Genomic DNA, 21,640 nt, shown 5'->3' on the forward strand with positions numbered 1-21,640 from the left:
AAATAACAGTGGTACCAAATTTATTATCTCATATCATACCATACCATATTCATTATCTCATATCCCATCTTTTCTGTTCTGGCACCGAGGTGGTGGAATGAACTTCCCCAGACATCCTGTGCACCTAAATAATGGGTGAAGACCTACCTCTTCCTGACACGCTTAAACTAGCACTTTTCCTTTGTTTATGTGTATGTTTTAAAAAAAAACCTGAAGAGAGTTTTAGGTTGATGGTGTCCTATGAACCAGTGTTATTGTATTCACTGATAGAAACTTAAAAACACTTTTGTACTTTGCTTTGTATAAGGGAATCTGCCAAATGCTGTAAATGTAAATGTAATTTTTGTAAATGGTAGAGTTTCAGGTATATAATTGAGCTGAAAAAGGTTGTAATCCAATTTACCAGATGGATTTACAGTAGAAACTGAAAATTCGGCGGGCAATAACTGGTTTAAAAGATTTTAAACATTTTAAATAAAGATTTTGAATAATAAAATATTATAGAATAATAGGATCTTTTTTTTTAAATAAAGTCTTTTTTTTTGGAGTGCATCTAGCTGAAATTCAATGTGTTAAGCAAAAAGTTTAATGTGTTGTACATACTTTTGTATGTGGCTGTAAAAAGTGATGCTTGAGTTATCACTGTCTTCCAGTCTGACCATTTTGTTTTAAGCACTAGTTTGTATAAACTCTAGAGACTGTGCATAAAACATCCAGATGATCTTTTGAAATGTTTCTCAAATACTCAGATCAGCCTGTCAGTTCCCAATAATGTTATGGCCATAGTCACTGAAATCACACTTTCTCCCATACTGCACCATATGAGTATATACTGTATCTGCACAATTTTCAGTGAAATGCTATAACATTTAAACCACTGGCAGGTGACATAAATAACACTCATTATAATGGCACATGTCAATAGATTGAACTACCTTAATGTTGTTATGTTGGAATGGACGTTTGTTATGTACTTTGATCAGGGCCAAATTGTGACGACAAGACAAGACATCACCTAACAGTGTGGGGTGTTCCCAGTATGCAGCAGAAAGTACCAACCAAAATGGTCTAAGGAAGGACAATTGGAGAACCAGCAACAGGGTCATGGGTACTCAAAGATCATTGATGCACATGTTAAGCCCATCTTGTCCAATCTCACATAAAAGCTACTCTAGAAAATGTTATTGCTGGCTATGATCGGAAGGTATTAGAACACACAGTACGTCACAGCTTGGAGCACTTCTGTCAACCACTGAAACCACCTACAACTGGCACATGAGCATCAGAACTTGACCATGAGTAATGGAAGAAGGGTGCCTGGTCGGATGAATCACATTTTCTTTTACACATCATGTGGACATCAGAGTACATGCGCAAAGAAATGCCAGGATGCACTACGGGAGGAAGGCGAGCTGACGGAGACATTGTGATTCTCTGGGCAATGTTCTTTTGGGAAAACCTGATTCCTGGCATTCATGAGGATGTTACTCTGACACGTACCACATACCTTAACATTTTTGCCGACCAAGTACAGTCCTTCATGGCAACAACATTCCCTAAAGTCTGTGTCCTCTTTCAGAAGGATGATGCACCCACCACGTGTCAGAAATTGTACGGGTTTGGTTTGAGGAACATGACAATGAGCTCAAGATGTTGACTTTGCCTCCCAATTCCCCAGACCTCAATCGTCAAATATCTGTGAGATGTGCTAGAAAAAAATGTCCAATGAGGTGGCACTTTCACACAGTAGGTATTGCCAGTGAGTTCCAGGATTCTGTTACTAAACATTTTTTATTATTTCTAATTATATTTTTTAATTAATCCAAGCAGAAAGCACTGCAAAAATGGCACAAGAAGAAATTTTATTTTGGTACCTTTCACACATAAAATATCTTCTTTTACAGATCTAGCAGAAATTTCACAGAAGACTGAATGATTTGTTCATCACATACAAACAAATGATTGTATGACATGCAATTGACATCATCGCCCCATTTCCTCATCATGTGGAATGAAGCTAATGGTCTTTTATTTTTTAAGGCCATTTTTTAAGGCCTAGTGCTGGTCGGCACTCTCCTGAAGGCCAGATCACAAAAACATGGCTTAAACTGATCAGAGTAGGCATCACCATTAAACTGAGGACAAAAAAAAGCTCCAAACATACACAGTTCATTTAGATAAAGACCTATCTGTCTGTTTCACAGGCCTACAGAGACAAAAATCTTGATATTTTCATAAGGTATGATTAATTTTGCAGAGTGATCAAAATCATTTGTAATGCAAAAATCTGTAAAATAAGCATACCTTATTATATTATGTATATTAAGGCAGATTGAATGAATAGCATTTTTATGTTAATGGGATTATGCTGCATCTCTCGCTAAATTACAGTTTAAGAACAAATATCTATGTAAATAATGTTATATGTTTAAAATGTACTTATAGGCAAATCTCATCTTTATGGACATACAATAAGAAAACACAACACTGGCTTCACATTTAATCATTTGTAAGAAATACTACACCTTCTGTCTGACATTTTTCCTAATGGAAATATTTACAAAGAACCTTGATAATTCACCAAACATTAATTACCATTCAAAGAAAAGCTTGTGTATCTAAAACAATATCACTCGACTCCTTATTTACAGTAAATATGCAGCCAATTATAAGTAGTAATATTTTACAAAGCCCTTACTACTTGTTTCCTTCCAATTTATGTAAATTAAAAAAAAAAAGTGCCATATATGTCACTGCAACATCTTCTAGTAAAATCCTGTGCCTTAATTTCATGTTGTATTAACAGATAATTGTCTAAGCATAAAAGCAAAGGACACACTCTATAAGACTAATACGTTATATGACCTACAGTAAAGCTGAAATCCAATTCTGTAGTAAACACAATATTGCCACCCACTGGATGAATAATGCAAACTCCATACAGCCAAACAGTAATATCATGGCATGTGACAAGGTAAAACGATTCTCTCTAAACCAGACAAATGAACATTTTCCCAAGTTCTTCACAATTAGCTCATTAACACTTACAGGTTAAAGGCAAAAGTGAAACTGGGAAATTGTGTGACAAAGAAAACTACATTTTCTGCTCTAATGTAATGCCATTTGGAATGTCATCGTTCTGACACAAACAAAAGTGTATATACCATGTAAATAAAGTATGGCTATTCCCTATTAGAGTTAAACTACATATTCTATTGTCTAAAAAATAACAGACAAGTCTAAAAGAAAGCAATATATTTACATGTATTTTATGCTGAATTGTTTCTGGGAACATTTAGGAATAAAAAACAATGTGTCAATCCCAGATTATGAATTGTTCTCACATTGATTTACTTCATTTCAACACTATTTGACCTTAAATGGACGTTTAACGGTTGTTTCTGAGGCATCTGTGATGGCATAATGGCTTTATCTAATATTACTTTTTATGAAAACAACCTACACATTTTTAATGGCCAGTCAAGTGAATAAAACATCATGTTATGTCATGACACTGATTGTAAGCTTAATGATTATTAAAGATTTAATGAATAATTCATTCTTAATGAGCTATAAATTTAAGTATTCGAATGGACTAACAGTAATCAGTAGACGAAGGCTTAAGAAATAGATTTTGCTTTTGTCAGTAGAGGAGCGACATATCCACAGAAAGAAATTAACCAGCTCACAGCAAGCTGTGGCACATTATCTACCATGCAGAGGAACTGGCGGCTGCACTGAATGGCTTTTGAATATAATATACACATTAACATGCACTGCAGCCTCCGGACAGCACAACAACACAGAAATAAAGAACACTTAACTTCCTTCAAATATCACATCACGTCACTCAATATGACCTTGGATTTCCAGAGTATTAAGCCTAAAGTCTAAATGTTAAGGACCAAGTTCTCTAAATGCTAAGGATCAATGCCAGGTAAGACGAGATAAGACTGGGTAAAAGAGAGCAGTATCCAGGGCTGTTGCAGAGTGCAGTGTTGAGCAATACATGGTGCCTGATGCTGACTGGCTCTTCCTTCCTGTGTCTAGAGTCTGGTGCTCATTGTCAGGTTGTAATTCAGTGTTGGGGAGGAGCCTTGCTGTGTGTCACCTGCTCAATCCAGGGGAGATAGCGGCTGACTCGTGCATACACGCCTGGGTAGGAAGGGTCACCACAGCCGTGACCCCATGAGATGACACCTGTTAGTACCCAGCGGCCTGCCTCGCCCTGGCACACCAGAGGCCCACCGCTGTCCCCTTGACAACTGTCAGCATGTTGGTGTGGGTTAGGGGTCATGCTGCCAGCACAGAGCATGCTATGACTGGAGAAGCGCTCACCATATCGTTTCCTACAATGCCATGAGGGGAGGAGAGGAACCCAGGCCTGGAGCAGCGTATGAGGGCGATTAGTGTCTGAGAGAAAAAGAGAAGAAATACTGTGAAAACTGTGAAAGTTGGAATTTGCGATGCTATCAACTTTTTCTATGCCTAAATCAATTATATAATTTCGATGATGCCATAGAAAAAAGCTATTAATCTTTCACTTTACCCTTGGAAGTCTAGGCACAAGGAAAAAAATTAACTTGTAATGAGACACCAAGGAGAAAACACAAAACTCTGCACAGAGAGTAACTTAAGCTCAGGATAAAACCCCGGAGCTGTATGATGGCAGTGCTACCTGCTACACCACCAAACTAAAAACTGATCTACCGTATTGCTTTGCAATGTATCTTTACATTACATTTTAACATTTATACTCATTTACCTGATGCTCATTTATCCAAAGCACCTCATAATTATTAGTTGATGGTTAACAGGCTTTCTCAAGCACCCAAACTAAATTAGTCCATTTGTAATAATCCCGATTTATAAATCAGACACGTTATGTGATCTCATATTTGTTAACCTTCTTCCAAAGTTTTGGGTCCCAGCTCAACTCTATCTCATTTTCCTTAAGAAATAAATCACAAGGCATACATAGTTTTAGCAAAAGAGGAAAGGAAAGGCAATTTTCCTCCTACCCATCATAGTGTAAAAAAATTACAAACTGATTCTTTAATATATGCAAAGGCACTGTGAAGCATATCTCACCTGACATACCCCAGCCAGTGATAACACATGAAGCAGGTCTCTTGCCCCACTTGCTGCCAGGTGCAGGCAGACAAGCTGCGTTAGTGTGAGGGTTGAAGGACACACACTTCCCCTCAGCTCCCTTTAGCCGGATCAGAGCAACATCGTGCTCCCAGCTCTCACTGCTATACTTCCTGTGGACCTCCACATGATCTGGAGTGAGCACACGCTCAAAGTCATCCTGCTCTTCTGTGTGATAGTCACCCAGCTTTACCACATACCGAGACGCATCAGTGCCAAACCTGGGACAGAGAGAGAGAGAGAGAGAGAGAGAGAGAGAGAGAGAGAGACTCAAATATATGTCAAATGCGGTTAAATGTGGTTAAATGTGTGGTTTCTTTGTTGCACAAATAAACCACACACAAAAATAATAATCTCGTGTTTATCCTCAACATTCCAACATGTCTACTAACATGTGTACTTGCCACTCGCTGAAATGTCAAACCTTTCACAAAATGTTCATTATTATTATTATTATTATTATTATTATTATTATTATTATTATTATAAACCAGGAATGTATATGAAATTTGCAGTCTCATTCACATTTTGTCTTACATGCAGGCCAGCTGAGACTAAAGCTCATGTCCAGCAGGTGTCACTCTCACCGTTTGAAACAATGTGCTGCAGTGAGAATCCAGCAGGAGTTGATGAGAGTGGCTCCACACAAGGGCTGTGATCCTCTTGACTGAGATTTGAGCCACAGCGATGCCTGCCATGGCCAGTCTCCCCTGACAGCATACCAACAAAAGAATAATAAAGCGTTAATAAAATAAGCATCACTCAAACCACTTATACATTTCAGCAGCAACAAAAACTATGCAAATGTTCTCAATCACTTGAGAGACTTGTTCCCGCCGACTATCCTCTTGCTGCGTCTTTCAGCCCCTCCTCTCATGCCGCAGGTGTGGGTCCCGACTATAGCGATGTCTGCCTCTGGCTCTGGAACATAGCCACACAGTACACCTGCATCCTGGCCATGCTTACACACATGGCTATCTGGCCCTTTAGCAGGACACTCTCCAAGGAAAGACTCTTTGCCTGTGCACCTCACATTGGCCAAATGCATCTGGCCCTTTCCAGAGCCAAAGTAGCCCATAGACCGTGCCTTAGACACTCCACTGCACCAGAAGAAGAAAAGACAGGTTGAATTCATGAATTCATGAGTTATATGTACTGACAATTCCAAGCCCTTGAAAACAATTAACCTAATCAGTTTTATTCCTCTTTCACATGCACTCATGATAATCTTATCATGAAAAGGTCATTCTTACTTGAAGCCAAGCTGTCTACAAACAACAGCAGCATTGACATCGTTCCATCCATGATCGCAGACACTGCCCCACTCTCCATTCAAGAATATCTCCACTCTGCCCTCCTTCCTGCCCTCACCGCCTGCCAGCCGCACCAGAGGACCTGAGAGCACCACAACTCAGTCAGGAGTCACACTGAGGAAAACGTCTCTTATATCAACCAGTTTATTTTCTCCCTGAGAGCACAGTACTCCCATAAGACGTGGTATGATATGAAGCAAAAAAAAGATAAAATCATGAACTAGAAAAAAGTTCCAAATGTTGAGAGTCCCTCCAGGCAGTTTCCTTCCAGACGCAGCTTATATTTTCACACATATTATGCAACTTAAAACTATGCTTATCGTTATACAACAGCAAAGCTGATGAAAAATAAAATAAAGAGTGATGCTTAGATGAAACATTAAAAACTGTGACAAAATAAAACTTCCCAAGGATCTGATAAAAGACTCAGGTTGAGGGATTGTAAATACTGTAAATGACAACGCTGTGACAGTGAAATGTCAACCAGAGGGCTGTGATCCTCAAGGACTACAAACAGCTTTATTGAAATTCAAATAGAAATCTTTACTGACAGCAGTACGGGCAATAGAGGAATGTATTTATTCTGCCCTTTGGGCTAAAGTCAGCAAGTGACATTTAGATCCATACTGAATTTTAATGTTGGACAGAAAGTTGCAAATACTGATCTCTATCAGCAAAATCCCAAACACACACACACACACACACACACGCACGTAGATAAAAAGAATGTTTAGCCTACACAGTGCATGACTGATTAATATGAGTAACCAACCTGTTGTTTCTGGGGCAAGTGGAACGTCATTAGTCTCTGCTCTATGACACCGTATGCCCACGTCCTCGCTGTGAGAGCAGTCATGCCGACCCCACACGCTGTGTTTGCACTCAAGCAGTGAGGACTCAGTTCCCTCACACTGCACATCATCCATCAGTATCAGGCCTGTTCCCTCACCAAACACCCCAGCAGGAGCCACCTCTGCACTTCCCCTACACACACACACACACACACACACATACTTAGCTTTTACATTAATGAACCAGACTTCATTGTGCTTTCTGTGTCAAATAAACCCTTGACTGTCGGCATTTGTTCATTTTCCTAATGCTAACTGGCCCCTAATGGCTTTCATGCATTATTAACAACGCAAGCATTAGCAAGCATTAGAAGTCTTGACACCAATCTTGCAAATCTCACAAAATATTTTATTTCTCTAGAAATAATTCATTTTGTTAAAGATTTTTTTTTTATTTTACTTCATCGGACACACCAATAAAAACACAGTGTACTTTACCAACAAAGGGTTATAGTATGTAATATATTTTATCTATATATGTGTTGTACTATACGTCGTGGCAAAAGATATACACAAAAATAAATTTACATGTTTCATATTTGTTTTAGTACACTAGCCATATGAGTATTAATATAAATACACTTAATACATTATGAGCTCATAATGTATTATCAACTTGAAGATCATAAAAAAGCCTAAATGCCACACAGAGGCTACTAATCTGGATCAGTGAGGGTGCATAATTTTCCTTGTTATCACTCCTGAATTCAAGATTTTCTAAAGATAAGCTGAACCCCGCTGAACCGCTTTAGAACTGAAATGTCTCATTGCTTGAAAATCTGTGAAATAATTGATCTCTGAGCATAGTGTGTAGATGATTAAAACCAAAAACTAATAAATTTATCATGATCTAATATGCCCTGCGATGGGTTGGCACTCCTTCCAGGGTGTATCCTCTCTTGATGCCCAATGACGCCTGGGATAGGCACAGGCTCCCCGTGACCCGAGAATAGTTCGGATAAGCGGTAGAAAATGAATGAATGAATGAATGAATGAATGGATCTAATCTAATAAAAAAATCTAATAAAAAAATATGCTATATATGCCATCCAATGTACTTCTCCTAAGTAATACTGTAAGTATATTTAACACATTTCTCCAATCCTACCACTCTCTAATTTGTAAAGTACTTGAATGGAGACTTGTGATACAATGTACTAAGTGTGCTGATGTTAACAGATCATTGCTGAAACCATCCATAGTAATAATGCGAGCATTCAAATGTAGTACCTGAATCCTAGCTGTCTGCACACCACCTGTGCATGATGCTCAGTCCAGTTGTCATCACAGACTGTGCCCCAGTCTCCAGAGTGATACACCTCCAGACGGCCCTCCCACGGGTTATCTCCATCTACCAATCTCACCACTCCGTCTGTAAAAACCAACCCAGCAGACTTCCAACTTCAGTGCTGTTTTATTTGCTCTTTTTACATACAATCTTCTTAGTCACTTGTTATAACGTGCCTTTTTTTGTCCATATGCTGTGATTACATAAAGAAAAAATAATAATATAGATAACTGACATAATTTTGCCAGATATCACTATACCACTATGTTTCCAAGGTGTTTAGATGAAAATAGGACATATTTTACTTAAGGGTGTAGTTAGAGCTATATGATATCTACAGACCTTCATTTATAAAAAAAAATTGTGGATTGTCAGAGTGACATAATGGAAATGATGTGACAAAGCGTACTTAGTGAGGTTAATAGTAAACCTTCTAAAGAAGCTCTGGAGTGAATGTACAGTGTAATACTGTACCATAGTGAATGTGAAAGTGAAAATTATTGTTCTGTTTCAACTGACTAGTGCATCTTTCTACTTTGTGTAATTGTTATGGTAGTGCCATGATAGTCTAAAGAGAGTTACATATATTTCATCTGGCATTTAAGTAAAGTACAGTAAGAATTTCTAGATTTTTAAAAAATCTGATAATAAATGTAAATAATAGATGCAAACATTTTCTTTAAGTGCTCCACTGATGTGAAATCATGTTAATTTTGGTTTACTTTTTAATAAACATGTGAACATTTGTTAGTATCTGTAAGTACCAACCCCAAATGTAAATACGCTCTTTGTTTGTTTTTTGTGTACTCCCTTTATTGATAATTATAAATGTATGAAATGTTCATTATGATAAAGTGTACATTGCTACAGATGAGCTACAGTCAGTCTATATCTACAAACACATGGTTACGTGAACGGAATATATCAAGAAGTCTATCATAGTCAATATATGTGACAGTAAAAGACAGTCTAGCTGCGCTAAAGAGTGAATAAGAGAGAGAAAGTGTATGTCTGCACCTGTGTTTGTGTGTGTTTGTGTGTGTGAGTCCTGACCAGTATATGGGTTGCATGACACGCCAGCATCCTCCATGTGGTCACAGTTGTGTTGTTCCCAGCCACTGTGAGGGCACTCATCCAGTGAGAGTTCATTTCCTGTGCACTGCACAGCATCTAGTTGGATCGGTCCTCTGCCCTGTCCGAAATGAGCCCATGACCAGGCCTTTGGAATGCCCCTGACCAAGAAATACGACCACATAAGTTTATACAGATGTTATTCAGGGTTCACATTCTTAATATTGAAACAAATTAGACATTAGGTATGAAGGCATATGTATTAGGTATACTTTATAAATAATATATTGTTAAAGTGGCATTAACTAACAGCATTTAGAACACTAATTTTACTCTGCGTGTCATATAAAAGCACTGAATTATTTCTACTACTACAATAAAGACAAGGCTCTGTATCTGTGTGGTATTTTTAACAGTAAAAATAACACAGCATGATATCAATTATTTAGTCACACCATGCTTTCCTGCTACACACACACATACACACACATACAAATAAGAGAAAGCACTTGCACGGAAAAATCCTTCTGAGTTGTGAAGTTGTGAAGGTCATATGCAGTGTTTTAGAGGAGGATTTTTAAGACACTTTCCAACATTCAGTTAAAGAACCACAGATTGTTGCTGTTCTCACAGGACCTGAAACATAATGGGTAATGTACTGCATCAAATGTGAATGCCTAAACTCACACAAGCCCAAGCTGTCTGCAAACAACTTCAGCATCCATGTCGTCCCACTGGTCGTCACATATGGTTCCCCAGAGGCCATTGTGATAGATCTCCACCCTCCCCTCAAAATCCTCTTCCCCTCCCACCAGTCTGAGAGGGGGGCCAGTGCCTGGTTAAAAATAATACAACTAACATCAGCTCTCAACACACATGGTAATATAAGACACAAGCATACATTTGCAGACTGATTTCTGAAGATGGTCAAGACAAAATCAGCATTCTCTGAGAATTATATATCTGTTTATAGGCCTGTCTTTTAAATCAGTGTTAAGATCTTATATTTACTTCTGTACCTTGAAAACACTAACAAGTATAATAGTAGGAGCTAATCAAGTACATCTGTCTGTGTGTACTCACAGCAGGTAAACAGGTATTCATAAGCAAGAGCTTGGCTTTCAAAACTCTGTATATCATCTTTCTATCTCTGTATTTCTCTCCCTCGTAGTTCATCATCTAGCATTTCTTGTGTCTCATTCTTTTTTCATCTTGTCCGCTTATTTCTTTCTTAACCTCGCTATTACTGTATATCTCTGCTGTATAAATGATGATACTTAAGTACAAAGAACACTGCCTTATCAGGGGGAAACTGCATAAAATACAAGAACACATTCTTATTAATCCTCTCCTCCACCTACTCCGTGTTCTCCTTTCCATTTTTCCCCTCCTCCTTTCCAGATGCAAACACTTTCTGAACTCACTCAACACAAAGCTCTTCTTGTAAGCATGTGTGTGTAGGAGGATGTTTTGTATTTGTCACTCAAAAGGTCACAGTATCAAGAATCTCACTGGAAACCTCCTGACCTTCAGGTGGTGCACACAACACCCCAGCTTCGTTGCCATGGTTACAGTCGTTGGTTACAAATTTCCTGCTCCGGCACTCTAGGAGAGAGCTTTCGTTGCCACGGCAGCCAAGGCGCGTGTAGTGGAAGAGGCCAGAACCAGGACCAAAGTAGGAGTGCTGAAGCGCAGTGCCGATGTCACTGCAGATATAAAAACATAATGTATACATCTGTTTGCACAGGGACATCAAAACATAGACTAAATATATGATCATTTAGTCCTCTTGTTTACAGCAAGGAAATACAGTGAAGAAATGCACAGAGAATCTCAAATATTATCTGAAATAAATCTCATAAACACTGGCACTAAAACTAATCAGAGATGAAATTAATTTGGCAATCATACCCCAGACCAAGCTGCCTGCAGACCACACTGGCATCTCGGTCAGTCCAGTGAGTGTCACACACAGATCCCCACTGACCATTCAAGTACACCTCAAGACGTCCACTCTTAGAGGAGGAGCCCCCGACCAGCCTGACTGCACCTAAACACACAGAGCAAGAGACAGACAGAGAGAGACAGATAGAGACAGAGAGGAAATGATAGAAAGAGGCAAAGAAAGAGAGAGAATGAAAGAGACAATTCACACAAGTATGTGTCTGAAAATGTATATAAATGACTCGTACAATGCTCAGAAACTAGTCGTATAACATTGACTCACCATTAGCAGCCTAGATATACTTACTGTATTGAACAGCACTTCTAAAAATGTCATAGACATGCTTAGTTGTCAAAAATAGTACATCTCTCAACAGTTCATTTTGGCATTGTGTTGAATTATGAAACCTTTCTATTCTGTTACAGTCTTGTGGAAGTAGACTTACTTAATATTTTAACTAATAATGTGAAATATGTACTGGAGGTAGGCTTGTGAAATATAAGCCTACAATGAAATGAAATGTTGAATCTAAAATTTTGCAAATGATGTTAATGATAATGAAAATTAGAAGGTCATTAAGTCATTAAGTCATTATCACACCTTTTTTCTTCCCTGAGCTTATCAGCAGGCAAATACTTTAAAAACACTTTGAGCAGCAACAAAAAATGTACGTGTGGATGCTAGACAACGGATTTGTGAAAGGATGATATTAAAAAGGAGTACTGTATTGTTTTCTACTGATACTCAGTATTATTACCTGTGTATGGACAATTTGTCTTAGTCATACAGTAGTTGCTTAAAAATATATGTAAATGGCTAAATCTTCTTATGGAACATGACAAGACTTCATTTGAAATATCATTAGTTATTGTTACTGAAATATTCAGATTATTTGCTTGATATTTGTCAGATATTGTATTTTATGTCTTTATTTTCTACTGTTAGGGAGTTGTGAATTTATGGGGAATGTTATTCGATGAAGAGCAAATGGAAATGAATACTACATCATCATGATAGAATGGTGATGATGTAGGACAGTCTGTCTTACCCTGGTGGCAGTCACAGTATGCCCAGCCAATGGCACCAGAGCTCTGTCTGAAAAAGCACCAGGGGTTGGATTCACGGTCTGGGTTTCTGCAGTAATTGTGTTCTCCCAGGCCTCGGTCAGGGTATTGCTGCACATAATCAGGAAACTCTGTCCACTTCAGGCATGGTGAGCCTGAATCAGTCTGAGACACTGTGCCATTGTAGTATCCAAACTCAGTGAAACCTTCTGAGCAGGAGAGAGGGACTGCAAAATGAAGGAGAAATCTAGAAGTTGGCTGTAAAATACTTGCATGTGAAGTAACTAAAGAGACACATCCTATATATTACTGGAATCATTCCAACTTAATGCAAACATGGTGATGCCGCATGTAGCATCAATGTCATGATTCTGAGCTCAAGTTACTGTCTGTCCAGAATTTCTCAAGTTCTGTTTTTCCCACTTCACAGAATATGCATGTAGGTGAAATTGAAATAGCCCTATGGTGCGAATATTTGTGAGGATTTGTGCCCTGCAATGATATTGCGTTCCAACATGTATTGTGCCCAGTGTTCACATGATGCACTGTGACCTTTACCATGATAAAGAGGTTAAAGAGGCAAAATAAAGAGGCAAAATATGTTTATATGAATAATTTAAGCAAAGTCTGCTAAATTAATTACATTGGCTGAGAAAATGTATAGGCCATATGTAGAGCACATGCTGTAAATAATATATGCACATTTAAATATATGCAGGTTTACTCTTAATGGCTCCTGCCTTTTCGTGCATGCTGCATATTAATTATAAGTCTGGAATAATCTCAGAAATAGGAAGAGAGGCTTTTTGTGCAAAGTTGCACAAGTCCAAGTCTAGCCCACAGCATATTGGAAGTGAAGCCTGTACTGCAGCACTGCTGAGTTTATCTCCCATGAACACTTGCCTTGGCTCTCACGTCTTCTCAAAACCCATTCTCTGTTCAGATTTCTCAGCCTCAAGCTTGGAGAAGGAAAAGAAAACAAGAGAATTGAACAACCGGGCTGCTCTCCTGCCTTGCTCACAGCAAAGAAGCCCAGGATTGCAGTTGGATTTAGTCCAGAATCTTCAAGAAATGGGCATATTTTCAAAGCATGAAGATGGTGCTCTGACTAACCTTGAAAGGCACATGAAATGTCTTTCATGTCATGTAGGTCACTGGGCAATGAAGAATGTACTTACTACAGCCAAAATGGGGGGATTTTATGAAAAGTGACTACTTGAATACTAGACTTTTATTTTGCCTATGTAAATAACCTAAAAGTGTTACCTAACCATTGTGTGCCTACATGGCTGACTGTTTCAATATACAATCTATACAATACACTACAGCACACATGGTAAAAATAACAGGGAGTGTACATAGAAAACGCTCACGTGCTGGGGGAAAGGAAACCCCACCTGAAGATACTTCCTTGTACCATATGGGCTGTGAAAATGCAGTCAATGCAGAGCTTCTTTCCTCCAGTAATCTCTGTCATAATTGTTAACCCTTCTGATCCTTCAAAAGTCAATATTCTCATGTATTTCTTTGGGTATAGACTGAAAATTCACTTTTTTTTAACATCATCAGTATCAGAGACTATAACTGCTGCAAACTAACAGTCATTAATTAAGTATTATTAGGTAGAGTTATACTCAAAGTCTTGACATATACCCATGACTGTGCAAAATGTGGCCACAACCTCAATAACAGTATCATCTGAGGGAAATTTAAGCCAGTAGAAGTCACCTAAAATAAAAAATCAACTCAATTGTGTTTCAATTAGATAAATGTCAAAGAGCAGCTAGCAGCAAGAGAGTAAAAATATTTGATTGGATACCATGCATGTCTTTGGACCGGGGGAGGAAACCGGAGTACCTGGAGGAAACCCCTGAGGCACGGGGAGAACATGCAAACTCCACACACACAAGGTGGAGGCGGGAATCGAACCCCGACCCTGGAGGTGTGAGGCGAACGTGCTAACCACTAAGCCACCGTGCCCCATGTTAAATGTATTTAATGGAAGCATGGTTTTCTATGTATATTGCCAGATTACAGTACTCAAAAGTCTAAGAAACTGAAATTTGTTGCTCTTGCAACTTTTGCCTATGTCTGGGGAATCAAGGTCAGCCAGTGCGATGTCAGCATAAGCCTCAGAAATGCCATCAAATGTTTTAATTTTTTGGCATCTATCATAAATTGTGCCATAGTTTGAAAGAAAGAATGCAAATGCAGTCAAGGTTGGAGAAAATTCAATCTGCTGTACTCATTAATCTCCTGCTAATCATATGATTCGTTCAATAGCCAAATCTAGAACAGCATGACTCAGCAAATTCTTTATTCATACATCTTGCTACTTCAGTATACTGTATATATTAAGAGTGCTCCACTGTTATCTCTCAATATTCATCATTGACAGAGGATAGAGCTGTTAATCACAGGCTAGAGTGACAAGTCAGCCGATACTTTGTACTGAGAAAGGATAGACGCATCAAACATCCAGACCATGCACAAAGAGATGGGTGATGTGTGTAAAAGTGTAAGAGACTGTATGTGTGCCTGTGTGTGTGTGTGTGTGTGGAACAGAAAGGAGATGAATGGTTCCCCAGCCAAGCTTAAATGGACCAACTGCAATTAAAGCAGAGCTGAATTAGAGATATTAAGGCAGAATGACTAAGAGCTTTTTCAAAATGAGTTGTGCCAACTTGAGCTTCACCCCTGGGGAAATCACTCATTGTGTATTTCAACTTAATTGAGTACATAAAGATGTGTGGAGGGGGATTGAAATAAAGCTGCAGATAATAAATTAGCTGTAAGAAAACAAAAAATCTGTCTTCTCACAGACCCATGAAGTTCAACTTTCGTTGCAGATGGATTTTAAATAGTTTGCCAAATCTGCTTAGAACTTATCAAGAACAAATCATCAAGAGCATATATAAGATGACCTAGAGAAAGTAAAAATAAAATAAGAAGACAGGACATCAGGGCATGCAGCCAGGCTGATTTAGCTTTGTCAATACTGAGAGAAGATTCTTATCTTATTAAATTAGTATATAACTATTTGCCAGAGTTAACCATTTCTGTATCATGGGATCAAGTGAAGGAGATGTTAGAAGAGAAGACATAAAACTATAGGCTTAAAAAATAAGCTTTATACCATTGATGCGTCTGCTGAAAAAGCAGGGTAAATAATTTGTCACATTTGGATTGTTCAAATGATCGGTTATGACTGTGTTACAGTATGTGGAGATACATAAGCAAATTGGAATGGAACAAAAAAAAAAACAAGGCTTAGGACACAACACTGAATCACACTGAGTCATACTTCTATGACTATATCACAGGATATGACTTCAAATAACTATACTTGAAACCCAGTTAACCCACCAGCCATCCATTTTCTGTACCTACACACATACACCTGCACTACACACACCTACACAGGGTCGCAGGGAATCTGGAGCACATTTTTGACAACACAGAGATGCAATGTCAATTAGCCTACAACATGTGTCTTTGGACTGGGGAGGAAAACATGCTGCCCCGAAGTCATAAATACAGATCAAATACTAAAAATATAATTCTGTTATAAAAGTCTAGAATATTTTATTACTATCAGTTTCTGCCAAGCGCTTGATCACAAATGATTTGAGCACACATGATCACTCATATCTCAGACCTGCACACTGAACTGATCAGTAATCCCCATCATTACTGTGGTGACATTCATCTTCACTTGATATTACTTTCATATCAGAGTAAACAGAAATATGCATGTAGATCAGATATGGAGTCTGGGACAGAATGTCAAAGCTGTCAGAAGCACAGGATTGCCAAAGAAACATCATGGGAGAAAGGACTGTGTTTCCTGTGTTTCTGGTCAAATATTAAAATAGTCAGAGATATGCAATCCAATCTGAGCTCAAAAGCCTACTTGGTTTCCACACATTAAAAATTAAACTAGCACAGAAACAGAAGTCTGGTGGAAAGAAAATCATGTAATCAAATAAGATGTGACATTTTTTCAGATGTCCTTTTGTGCATTTAGCAAGAAAAGATATTAAATACACTGCACGTTACCACTGGAGGAGGAAAGAAGAAAGCAACAGCCAGGGTTTGTAGATTGGTGCTTTGTGGGTGATTATTCATGCTCCATTCCTGTGCTACTGAGTGATCATGAGCAGAACGAATGGCAGCAGAACTCATATAATTCACACAAAGCATCCATACAGAGTCCTGGGACACATTAATTTTCAGCGCTGTGCAATGGGACTGCTTATACTTTCTCCTCCCAATAATCAATTATCCCTTTCACAATACGTTCTTGATACGGTTCATGTACGACATGTTGACTAACAAGGGAGCATGTTACTGTAGGTGCCTGTGAGGTGCTGCATGTTGCACAGAAATCATACATTCATTTATTCATTTTCTCTATCTGTTGTAACATGGTCATGGTAAATTCAACTACTAAATAGCTTCTATTTTTTGAAAATGGGCAAGGTTCAGAACATTCCTACAGTATACACACCTTTGTGACTAAGGAAATAGCTTCTACCATTTTGGTCTAGATGTGGCTAATGGCAATAATGACAAAGAAACAAAGAAAAATTACTATCACACTCACATCCATGTTATGCTTGAGCACTTGCCAAATCCTGTTCAGAGATTTTTTAATTTTTTTTTTGGAAAAGAGAAATAACTTAATTTGCGTTCTATCTACTCAAGACCCCATGCAGCCCTCTGGTTGGCTGAGCCCGTCTGTGCTGTTTATCAGTCTTGATGCAGTTGCATCAAAGCACCGAGTCATTAGCACTGTGGGATTGATGCTGGGTAATTTCATGCTGTCGGGTGTACGGGAGAACAAAGGAGAAAAAACCTGATAAGAATCAGTATAAGATCAAAAACCATCATGGGGCAACTGCCTTCATCAACCTGCCAGAAGTCTTATTACTAGTAACCTAAATAATGGCAATAATGGGTCATATTTAAATGCCCCATGGACAGTTAGTGAATGATTTATGCACAGTCTTCTTTGATATTGTCAAAGAATATGCAGTCTATCCCTGATTCACTGCATATTCTTTGATATTGTCAAAGAATATGCAGTCTATCCCTGATTCTTATGTGCACCATGTAGTTATACTATCTGTCTTCAATGATTTGTAAATTTGTCATGTGTCATAACATGTCATTGGACTCACCTGTATTCTGAACTTCATTCAGGTAGCTATCATCACCAATCACCTGCAAAAAGAACGTGCAAACAGTTCAGACACAAGAAGCTGACAGAAAAAGAGAAGAGATGTTCAGCATGAGCTACTGCTTGTTTTTGCAGAAAAAAAATGAGTTTTTATCTTCTTAAACGTGACACACATTTAAACAACAGTGTGTTCTGTCTCTACCCACGCTCTCTCACACAGATCAGCAGCAGCCATGAGTGGCTTTGTGGCAGAACTACAGACATGATAATAGATTATATCTGCTAAATATTTAACTTGGGACATTTTATATCTGCTTTTTTTCTCATACTGTGCTGTAATTGCCATTTGACAGCCATTTAATTTATCGCTTTTCTTCAAAAACTAAATGTGCTGTCTATATGATGACTGTGTCAAATATATATTTCACTATTCTGTCCCAGTCTCTGAAGTTCAGGAGTGTTTCAAAGAAAACTGTAGTCTGTAGCACAGTATCTGTGTCGTGTCTGGAATTCATCATCGAATTCAACAATCAAATTGAATTTTCAGCAACCTTCTGTACTCGAGTGCGGAATTTGATAACAAAAGGCTGACACTGAATCATTTGTCCATAAATGAAATCTACAGTGTGCTCTAACATGTTTTGGTACAGACACCGTATATGTGATATTCAAAGCAAAATAAGACCCCCCTGCCCTTAGAAAATAAAACTAGGAAGTACAGTAGGTTCAAATTGGACACACAAATATAAATCTCACCATAGAAGTAGTTGAAGAGATTAACTGTGAAGTGGTGTACATCCACTACACAGCCCTGACCTCATGCTTGAGGATTACCACCTATTCCACTCTATCCAGGATTAGCTTCATTAGTTTCCTTCAACATTGACACTGAGCTCAAGTTCTGCCCACATGACCTCTAAAACCAGCAAGATTTTTTAAGGAATGGTGGAACACTGAAAATGATTGAGGATACAGTGTTTTGTGGAAAAAATTTTTTTAATAACTTTATCTGAAAACCAGACAACCCAATAATTTCAGTGTTACAGATGGAACAAGGACGTTATCACCGGTTATCACCGGTAATAAGTGTGCAGGATTTGCTCACTGAATTTGAAAATGGAAATAAAAAAGATAATACAAAAGCTGCAATTAAAAGCTTAGCTTCAGTCATGACCACCACTCTGACCTTGGTCAAAGTCAGCATGTTTATACATTATTTCTTAATTTTTTTTTTCTGATCTTCATGATATGGACAATAATATGAGTTATCTGAGACCTTATTTATAACTGAAGTATTTAAACAGTCCACTACAGACCATTAGATATATTCTGACCACTACAGGCCATTCTGTTTTTTTGTTGTTTTTTTTACAAGCAAATGCATTTATATAAACAGTATCTAAATCATCTTCAAATATTCTCTCTATTCTGTAGTAATTTACCCAACATGCAGCCACACGTTAGTTTGCGTGTCTAAAGACAAAAACATGAAAAGTCTTTATTAATTTACAATTGCTGAAATACTCTAGGGAATGAACAAGGTACCACCAAGCTAATTGTGTTACATTCAGATACAAGACTCAGTTATGAGCTGTGATATTTGTGCTCATATCAACACACTGCGGTCAGTTAAATCCATAATTGCATCTGTCAATCTTCAAGTGAAGCAGCAGCTGAGACCAGGCAGTGCCAGATGGGGTACATCCTGGCAGCAAAGAAAACACACCTTAGGAGAAACCTTCTTATTAATACAGTGTCTCAGGCTGCACTTTATGTAGCAATTTACAACACGGTAACTCTGATTTTTATAATAAACCAAATCCTGTGATGTGCTAATAGTTTATTTTCTACAGCATCCAATAGTGTGACGTTACTTAACATATATCAAAAAATTTACATATTAACAACAATGAGAAAACATTATAAAATAAAGAAATTAATTTCTGAACATGGCACAAAGCACAAAGCCATTAAAACATAAACACATCACTGTTGTAGTATTACTGCTTGATGTTTTGATCAAATAAATGACAGCGATATATATAGAATAAGATATAATTAGGACTATACTCTGAAATGCAATATCTCTGAGGTCCTCAGATTCGTTTGTTAGTAGTGTAGAATAACCATAATGATGAGAAAATACACAGATGGTTTATTACTTATTTATGTCTTCACCACAGCAGATGTTTGGATACAGATGCCATGTCGTTTTGGAACTGAAGTGAACTACAGATTACACAGAGATTCAATTTGTTGATTGAGATTTACCTTGGCTGTGTGTAGTGCATGAACATACAGCCATGCATTTGCCATTATTTACAATTGTATACCTACATTTTTGACTCTACCCGATCAATTATCCAGCAATTATACGTATGCTATAGATTTTATTTGTATAGTATATGGTCTATTTTGCTTTCTTCTCAGTAGCAGCATAATATTCCTGAGTACACCCATTACAAATATTAGCCTCCATATGAATATGGGTCATCTTTGCCAGGGTTTCAGCCTGAATATCCTAATATACTAATGGATGTTAAAACAAAATCAAACGAATTTAAGCAGTCAAACTAAAGGCTATTGCACTGTATATTTGTATGATGAAACGCATGAACATATAGAACAATACAGGACAAACGTCTCTGCACACTGTAGTCATTTAGCCAACGTAATTTTGATGCCCAGTAATGAAATAAATAGGGAACAGTGATGCTGGTGCACGTGTGCGGATGCCATCTAACCAACCCCCGTCATGTAATGGACATTTCCTTATCTGTCTATCTGTTCCTGTTATAGAGGGTGGCGGCGACGCCTGAATCCATTCCGGTGCTTTATTGAACAATGAGAGCTGGATACAGTAACAAGCTGCAGTGTGATGAATGAAAGAGACACTTTTTTGTTCCATTTGCAGCCTAAAACACAATGCGTCAAGAGAGGTGTAAAAGCGGCCACGGATGAATTGTATAAATGTCATTTTGTCTCCATCGTAAAGAGAAGGAAATGCTGTAAGGTGCAGTCTTACCTCCGCCAGCGCGACCAACCAGCAGCAGCAGGCGCTGATCAGGGCGAGGGTCCCCAACGGACACGACTCCATCCCTATCTCTGACCGCTAAGCGCAGGCATGCTCCAGCTCTCCAGCACACTTCTGCAGTGAAAGCTCGGTTTACCTCCGAGCCAGCGTGGATCTGATCGGGCTTCTGCGTCTAACCTTCTGAGAGGCTCGGCTCGTGGGCGCGGCTTAGAGCCTTTAATTTTCCAGAGGGGAGCGCGGCGCTCCTGGATCCCTCCTTTCTCATCCACTAACACACCCCCTCTGTGCTTCTTCTCGCCCTCCTCCTGCAGCAGGTTAATGTCTGATGGCAGATCGCTGATGTGTCGTGTCACGCGTAATGTAGAAAGCACACACACACACAAACACACACACACACACACACACCCCGAATATCCAGATTACGCACAGCGCACTAGGTGCATGAGCGCCCACAGCAGCCAGGAAAAAAACATCTACTTTAGGCTGCATGCCTCGAGCTTTTCTAAACTAAGTAAATACACAAATTAATTAATTTAAAAATGAAAAAATCGTCACTGTTGGGCAAACAACACGACTCTTAAAACTCTATTGACAGAATTGTATTTTGCTTCACTTTGATTTCTACATAAAACTCCAATTCAACACCACACCTCTGATTACTTCTATGCTCAAGTGATTCCTGTTGTAGTCAGACAGGACTGAAACCTGATGTGATCTTCTGGTGTTGTAGTCCATCCACCT

General features: G+C 38.5%; 1 protein-coding gene across 2 annotated transcripts; it reads right to left on the bottom strand.

Annotated features, from left to right (window-relative positions):
• Positions 1-1,845: 1,845 nt before the first annotated feature.
• Positions 1,846-21,099, bottom strand: si:ch73-127m5.1 (neurotrypsin). 2 transcript variants are annotated; one of them, XM_060857195.1, is made up of 14 exons: positions 20,891-21,099; positions 17,867-17,909; positions 12,668-12,910; positions 11,586-11,724; positions 11,202-11,380; positions 10,362-10,509; positions 9,657-9,835; positions 8,546-8,687; positions 7,237-7,448; positions 6,405-6,546; positions 5,970-6,251; positions 5,739-5,861; positions 5,101-5,372; positions 1,846-4,413 (listed from the first exon to the last, which is right to left on the bottom strand). In XM_060857195.1, the coding sequence occupies exons 1-14, from the start codon at positions 20,960-20,962 to the stop codon at positions 4,079-4,081; spliced, it is 2,511 nt and encodes an 836-aa protein (XP_060713178.1). In that variant the 5' UTR covers positions 20,963-21,099; the 3' UTR covers positions 1,846-4,078. The 2 variants fall into 2 exon arrangements, with proteins under 2 accessions (XP_060713178.1, XP_060713169.1); XM_060857186.1 differs by having other exon boundaries at positions 5,092-5,372; positions 20,891-21,095.
• Positions 21,100-21,640: the final 541 nt, after the last annotated feature.

The sequence above is a fragment of the Tachysurus vachellii genome, chromosome 2 (genome assembly GCF_030014155.1).
Source record: "Tachysurus vachellii isolate PV-2020 chromosome 2, HZAU_Pvac_v1, whole genome shotgun sequence".
In the NCBI taxonomy this organism is placed as follows: domain Eukaryota; kingdom Metazoa; phylum Chordata; class Actinopteri; order Siluriformes; family Bagridae; genus Tachysurus; species Tachysurus vachellii.

Bases quoted from the DNA above. Each gene is read 5' to 3' on its own strand.
- si:ch73-127m5.1 (XM_060857186.1), bottom strand. From the start codon at position 20,962: ATGGAGTCGTGTCCGTTGGGGACCCTCGCCCTGATCAGCGCCTGCTGC. The intron at 17,910-20,890 runs GTAAGACTGCAC...TTCTTTTTGCAG, and splicing joins GGTTGGTCGCGCTGGCGGAG to GTGATTGGTGATGATAGCTA. The intron at 12,911-17,866 runs GTGAGTCCAATG...TTCATTTTGCAG, and splicing joins GAATGAAGTTCAGAATACAG to TCCCTCTCTCCTGCTCAGAA.